At 35.1% G+C, this 7,965-nt stretch overlaps 1 protein-coding gene across 1 annotated transcript in view; it reads right to left on the bottom strand.

Moving 5' to 3' along the window:
* LOC106464174 (lysine-specific histone demethylase 1A-like) overlaps positions 1 to 7,965 on the bottom strand; it is a 192,498-nt gene that overhangs the window by 4,519 nt on the left and 180,014 nt on the right. The window contains 3 exon segments of the mRNA XM_013924296.2: positions 3,409 to 3,490; positions 3,984 to 4,226; positions 5,872 to 6,080. Coding sequence (XP_013779750.1) covers positions 3,409 to 3,490; positions 3,984 to 4,226; positions 5,872 to 6,080 — 534 coding nt within the window.

The raw sequence follows: 7,965 nt of genomic DNA, 5'->3' as shown, positions 1-7,965 counted from the left end.
AAAATGATAAAATGTAATACATTCTGTAGTAAAAATGATAAAATGTAATACATTCTATAGTAAAAATGATAAAATGTAATACATTCTATAGTAAAAAGGGGAAAATGTAATACATTCTATAGTAAAAAAAGATAAAATGTAATACATTCTATAGTAAAAAGGGGAAAATGTAATACATTCTATAGTAAAAAGGGGAAAATGTAATACATTCTATAGTACAAAAGGGAAAATGTAGTTAGGAAGTGGTTTCATTGGTTATTTTTTGAAAGCTAAACAAATGAGCTTGTAGTCCCTAACTTTGAACTCTTGGCACATTAAGTACTAGCTAGGAAATATTATGTGAAATATGTAGACACACACATGTATATAAACTAACAAAAAGACTAAAAATTAGTAATAATTATTTATGTTGGAACGTTGTGTGATACCGTTGAGAGATCATGACTTTTAACTATATAGAACAGGAACTCCGTGTGATACCGTTGAGAGATCATGACTTTTAACTATATAGAACAGGAACGTTGTGTGATACTGTTGAGAGATCATGACTTTTAACTATATAGAACAGGAACGTTGTGTGATACCTTTGAGAGACCATGACTTTTAACTATATAGAACAGGAACGTTGTGTGATACTGTTGAGAGATCATGACTTTTAACTATATAGAACAGGAACGTTGATACTGTTGAGAGATCATGACTTTTAACTATATAGAACAGGAACGTTGTGTGATACCGTTGAGAGATCATGACTTTTAACTATATAGAATAGGAACGTTGTGTGATACTGTTGAGAGATCATGACTTTTAACTATATAGTAAGAACGTTGTGTGATACTGTTGAGATCATGACTTTTAACTATATAGAATAGGAACGTTGTGTGATACCGTTGAGAGATCATGACTTTTAACTATATAGAATAGAAACGTTGTGTGATACCGTTGAGAGATCATGACGTTTAACTATACAGAATAGGAACGTTGTGTCATACCGTTGAGAGATTATGACTTTAGCCACTTGTTCGTCAAATACTTGCAAAGTTTTATGTTTTGTTCCATACAAGTCTTCGAAAATATAATAGTTTTTAAAGTTACAACTTGTCAGCAAAAACATGGCCTAACAAAATCGCTAAGTAGATAAGTAGGAGGTCGGGGTGGGGGCTTCAACCTGAAGCAGGCTATAATTATTATTATTTTTTCACCTTACGTATTATTACTGCATATATATTCTCTAACACATATCTTCATAGTACAGAGTATAAATCAAATTATGCGCTGGTTGAATTAAACAGAAATATTTACTCGTTTTGTATTTCAAAATGGGCCGTTAAAAGCTTTAGAAAGTGAATTATTAGGGTTTTACGTAATATTACTTTTTTCGCTCTTAAGATTTGTAATGAAAACGTGCTATTTGTTTGAGAAATTCCATTCCTGTCACAAGTAAAATTATAACCACGTGCTTCTGAGCCACACTATCCACCCCAACATTGACCAAGGGCAGAAAATTTGGCTTCAAAGTAGCTCGTGCTCTCGGTAAACAAAAGAGGCCGAGTGAATCACATCATTCCACATTTACGAAGATTTACAGTTATTACCTTACTTAATCCTTTAAGGCTGAACATAGGGACAAGCTTTAAACATTCAATATGTCAGGCACGTATCTTGAAAATTACACGTAAATAAAAGTTTGAAGTTCCATTAAAATATGAAACTTTCTCTCCGATTTTCATTTATATGGCACATTAATCTAATAAAAGGCTTAAGGTTCTTTTTTATTATTCATAATTTCCAACTTGTAAAAACAATTATACAAAAGAAAACGTTCTTCGGCTTACAGCCTATCAGGTTAAATATTAAAATGAGAGAGATGTGTGTGTGTGTGTATATATATATATTTATACATTAAGAGCCTAATGGGCCAGTGATAATTTGAAACAAATTAGCATGTACTGTTAGAACAACTGATGGACAAAATTCTATCTCGTACTCGTAGTTATGTTTGAAGTTTGAATTTTCAGCAAACATAAAACATAAATAAGTCTTAGGATGCATCTAATGTGCAGAAATTATCAGTAAAAAGTTATGCGTTTTTTTTTTAAATTGGGTGAAGTTATGTTTGTTGTGCAACGCTTCAAAATGGTGCTGTACCCTCTGTAGGAATCGAACCCGAATTTTACTGCAGAGTCACCAAGGAGCAAACGTCACAACTGTACTGTTATTAGCCCTCAAGCTTAGTGCTTAGCCAGCAGGGGGCAAACGTTACGCCACTAACGACATACTAACCAGCTTAAAAGTGTACAAAATGAGACCTTGTTGTTCTTATCCAAACTGTGTGAAGAAAGGCGCAGTTGACCTCTGACATTTGCTCGATGAGTTGAAGTTAGATTTCGCATAAAACTGCTATATTTCTCGAACCAGCAACACCAGCTCATTCTAGAACTGTGTTATAAATAAATAGGCAAACCTCTTGGAAATATTTCTCTGTACTTATTGACAAAAATTATTCCTGTTTACCGTTTTAGGTATTTTACTTAAGCTTCTTGAAGTGAAAATCTTAACATTAAAACACCTGTTTCCCTCTTAAACGTTTATCTGGACTCTTGACCCCTTTTTTAAACAAGTATATGCTGTACAAACGAACGTCGTTTTTGTCTTATTTTTGAAAACTGTGACAAACTTTACTTAAGATTAAATGAGATAAGAATGTTAACGGTACTCTGAAATATTTTTGGTGCTAGAATTATGGAATAAAAGGTCAGAATTCAGCATTGAATCCACGGGAATGTTAATGAAGTATACCTATTTAAATAGATGCGTCTATGTATATACAACTCGTGGTCTGAGAGTAATTTACACTAAAAGTGAAGGGAAGATTTACTTTAAATCGAAAGTAATGTCCTAAACCTCTTGAAATGCTACTGGGAAAAGTGTTCAGTATTGAGAGGTAAACATGAAGACTGAATGATCGTTTATCTTCTGTAAATACTGATCATGTGACTGTGTACGTCATATATACGGGGTAAAAAGGTTTGTACGACTTAGTTTTACATCTCTCATGTTTATATAAAGTCCATTACATATACGTTGTAAAAAATGGGTTAGTGTGCTAACCTGCGGTGCTGAGGTCCCCCCCCCCCCAAATAGCACTCCATGGGCGCGTTATAAGAGTGGCGGTCAAAACCTACTATTCGATAAAGTTGGTTGCACCATGAATAAGTTGTATAAACGAGACTGCGTGTGTGTACGGGATATCCTGTTATCATAGATATTCACAAAATAACACGCTAGAATTATTACCCAAACCCATCTAAACACGCCCACAGGATATGAAGTACCGGCAGCTGTAACAGTAACTTACAGGATGCTATGAACTTTAAACTTTTCGTTGACATCAGTATTGTCACTTACCAGATGAGCCAGTTGCGACGTACGTGTAAGAACCACGTGACCATGGATCGGCTCGCCAGCGAGTAACCACCGTCTCCTTGGGCTAAAGGGACAAAAATGTGTAAAGTTAACTTAGTAGTTTAAGCAAAATTGTTTATGCCCCTTGTTTTCTTACGTTGTAAGTGCGTTATTATAACAGCTGCATAAAAGTAGGAAGCAGGACTGTGTAAAGGTAAGATGAATAGGCATAGAATTAAGAGATGAAAAAACAATGAACACTGCCTATAGTTTTTCATTCCTGTTTTGTTGTTGTTGTTAATAGGGTAATATGTATAATAATTGAAAAACAAAAAACTGACAGAAGGCGAAATATTATTAAAACAACTGTTACACTTTACCTATTTGGATTTTTTTTATATTTTTGTAACGTCATTTAAACGGTTAACATTTACTTTTATACAGCTATGATTCGCACATACATAACTTAAGCTATGGCAGTTTATCGCGGTTAAAAGTACAATCATTATCTATATATATGTTTCCGTATCGAAATTATTTTTGTTCAAAATAAATCTGTAAGAACAAACCCAACTTACTTGTGGAACTGCACTGTTTCCAAAAATGCCTTTCAGAACAGCGATACAACGGCCAACGATGACGTCATCGCTTACATTTTCCATGATGGCGGCTGCCTCACCTGCGACGAGTGCAAGAAGAACAGGAGCACGATACAGGTTCCAAAAAAGAAACAATTCTCCTCTACTGGCCGTGGTGCTACCGACATGTCCGAAGAGGTTGGCATTTGGATCCCAGAATACTCGATCGAAACACAGTACTACCTACAATTACGTAACAAATAAACAAACGTATACATACGCATAGATACAAGATTGAGAGGTTTTAACGGACTACTAAGATCCGTTTCAATCTGCTGTACTCTATCTGATCGATTACTATACTAAATTCTACCCACATCTACCCAAAGTCCCAGTAGGTGATGAAGTTCGTCAAAATCTTTAACATGACCTACTACAATGCTCCACCTAAGCCTTCTTTAACATGATCTACTACAATCTTTCACATGACCTACTAAAATCCTCCACCTAAGCCTTCTTTAACATGACCTACTACAATCTTTCACCTAAGCCTTCTTGAACATGACCTACTACAATCTTTCACCTAAGCCTTCTTTCACATGACCTACTACAATCCTCCATCTAAGCCTTCTTTTATATGACTTACAACAATCCTCCACCTAAGCCTTCTTTATAGATATACAAGCAACTGTACCGATCCCCAGTGACGGGAAAAGTTTAAGTTAATCTATCAATTTAAATTACTTCACAGACTTTAAAAAGGTTAATTGTGTTGCACTATTGCTTTCGCTCAGAGCTAAAGCTCTGATCTACTTATATCACCCACCACGAAAAGTAATTGCTGAGCATTTCAGTCATGCTACGAACCACTCAACAATAACATTTTTATTCTTTACGTTTCGTCACATTTTGAAATGTGAATTAAGTGTGATTAATTCCTAACAATTTAGTGTTGAATATTTTGCCTGCGAAATACAATTTGTCATCAACATTATTCATGCCTTTTCTCCCGTCATTTCAAAACTGAATTTTGAGCTCTGCCTGCGTGTGCAGCTTTTAAAACGGGAGACAGAAGAACGCTCGGACAGACACCACGGTTCGCGATATATCTCAGTAAAAACATATAAAAAATATAGATAATAAAAGGTAGTACTGAGTGGTTATTGTATTGTTATGCTATGTCCGATATCTTGTACGTTTTTGTGTCTGTATTCAGTTTCAGCAAAAACTTGTGTCGTGTTAGAACATCTATATCAAAACCGACTTCGGTATGTTATTATCAAAACAAAGTACTGACAGACATTTCACCGAAAATACATAACGAAAATTTTCTTTATCAACCCAAAAAACTCCCAAAATATATTACACGACTAGTTTCGACTGAGGCCCACATAAGCTGACAGTCACCAAGTTTTGGATATAGGCTTGAGTCGGAAAGAATTTAATATTTTGTGTGAAATGATTTCGGTATAATAGGTTTACTTTGATCATTTCTCTAGCTACTACCGGGTTGTTAGATTTGATATTTGGTTGTTCCGAAGACCAAACAAAATTACAAAACGATATATACAAACCAAACTATCTAACTTTCAAACAATACTCAAGCACGAGTCTGCGTAGCTATGTTCTGCACAGTGATATTGTGGTTTTATTATTTAATCAAATAACGATTCTAATAATAAAGTGAATAGGAAAATCCACACAAAGCACCAATAACCATTTTTAAGCACACCTCAGAAGGAGGCTCATAACAACTGATATCGCAATAAATAAATTATAAATCATGCACCTACAAAAATGTTAAAACGATTTTGTGGGAACTTTCCCGTAATAATCAAGCGGTTGGTAACAAACTTAGTCTAAGATTCCAAAACGATAAGTTAACTACCTTGTTAAGGTTACCGAATCCCAATCTCTGAATGGCTGCCACTTTCCAGTCCGGAAGTGGCGGAACAAACTGAACTGTGTTCAGTACTGACTGGTTCCCCTGAACGGCTTGTTTGAGGACTCCCAAAGGTAGGGTACACAGTACAGCATCACCCTTAAAACTCATTAGTCCAGCATTCGTGCGAGTGTTATAAGCAAGGACTTCAACCCCTGATGAAGAAAAATGGTCGTTATTAATCGCAATGTTCACTCTATTCTAATTACTACTATACAAAACGTAAGCCTAAAAGTGGTTAAAATAACAATATGTTAAATATAAAATAACTTTAAACAAGTTTCTTTGTTAAGATATATGAGCGAGGTTTCTTCTGTATCTAATTCAACAACACAAGAGAAAAGAAAACTTCACTTTCACACTTTAAACATATACAGGCCTATCACCCATGTTATGACCCTACATCAAAGCATGATCAATTATGCACAGAATCTTTAAAATAAAAATAATAGTCCTGTTTGTATATTTCAGTTTGTTTGCTTTAAGCGCAAAGCTGCACAACAGGCTGTGTCCACTGCGGGAAATCGAGCCCCGGATTTTGGCGTTGCAAGTTCTTGAACTTATCGCTGACCAACCAGGTAGTCATCTTCTATTCATCCACGTGCAGTGCGATACTAACAGAACATTAGTAACACTATAAGTGTTTGTTTGTTAAGTACAAAGCTACACAAGGGGTTATCTGTGCTGAACCTCAGGTTTTTCTCGAATAAATAAAAATACAATAAATACAATTAGTGCGACGACACATTAGCACGTGCTTGCAACCGATGTTACAGAGATATGTACGGGTTTTTGACCAAAAAAAAAAAAAGAAGAAGAAGGAAATATATATCTATGTCATCTTTCTGTATAAAATATTAGATGATCGTGTGATAAGAAAAACTATTTAAATTGATTACACAACTTGCCCTAGGAGAATTGAATTTCACCACAGGTACAATGAAAATCAGAAGTTTTATTCAACAAATTGTGTTTCAAGAGCTGAGAGGTCTATGATACCCGTCATACCCAAGCAGCATATCATGCCCATTCCTAAATGAACTTCGTCTGTTCTGACTGTTCCTCCCTATATCCAGGGCCGTAGAAGTACGTTTTGTATTGGGGGTGAACTCACGTTATAACATTTTTCAGTTATGTTTGTCAAAGCATCATTGATCATACCCGTAATACCATATTTAAATACAACAAAGAAAATAGCATAAGTAGGTTATAATTTACCTACTGGCAAAAACAATAAATTTAAGTTTGTTTTGGATTTCGCGCAAAGCTACACGAGGGCTATCTGTGCTAGCCGTTTCTAATTTAGCAGTGAATGACTAGAGGGAAGGCAGCTAATCATCACCACCTACCGCCAACTCTTGGGCTACTCTTTTGCCAACGAATAGTGGGATTGATCGTCACATTATAATGCCCCCACGGCTGAAAGGGCGAGTATGTTTGGTGGGACATTTAAGAGATTCTTATAATACATAGATAAGTTTATATATATATATATATATATTTTAAAATAACATTATTTGGATTTGCTACAAAACAACAAATAACATGTATTTTACAGGTAACTCCCGAGTAATTTATTTTTCAGATTTCTCAACAGACAATTCTTCCAACCATTCATTATTTATAAGCCCTAACACAGTCAACAGTAGCCTGGTTTTATAAATGAACATTAATTATTAATGTCTTGTTCCAGTAGGATGTAATGCATATATTATGTGTTTAGACCAGTCAAATGTAATGCATATATTACGTGTTTAGACCAGTCAAATGTAAAGCTGTACCGTCTATAATATTTCGTTGGCTTTAAAATACCGACATAGTAATAACAATGTTTAATTATGTTTTACATAGCCTGTTGTTTAGAAATTATTGGAGACGTGCCTCCCCTCCCCCGATATCCCTCACACTGACATGCATTTTATTTAAAAGTATCTGTACCATGCTCAAACATTCCCGATTAAAATGCGTGATTGTCATTGTTTATTTTAAGTTAAGCACAAAGCTACACAATGGGATATCTGTGCTCTGCCCACCGCAGGC

This window comes from Limulus polyphemus, unplaced genomic scaffold, assembly GCF_000517525.1.
Source record: "Limulus polyphemus unplaced genomic scaffold, Limulus_polyphemus-2.1.2 Scaffold1579, whole genome shotgun sequence".
Taxonomy (NCBI): Eukaryota; Metazoa; Arthropoda; class Merostomata; order Xiphosura; family Limulidae; genus Limulus; species Limulus polyphemus.
Note: the sequence above shows the minus strand (reverse complement) of the source record. Positions and strands in the feature narration are given on the sequence as shown.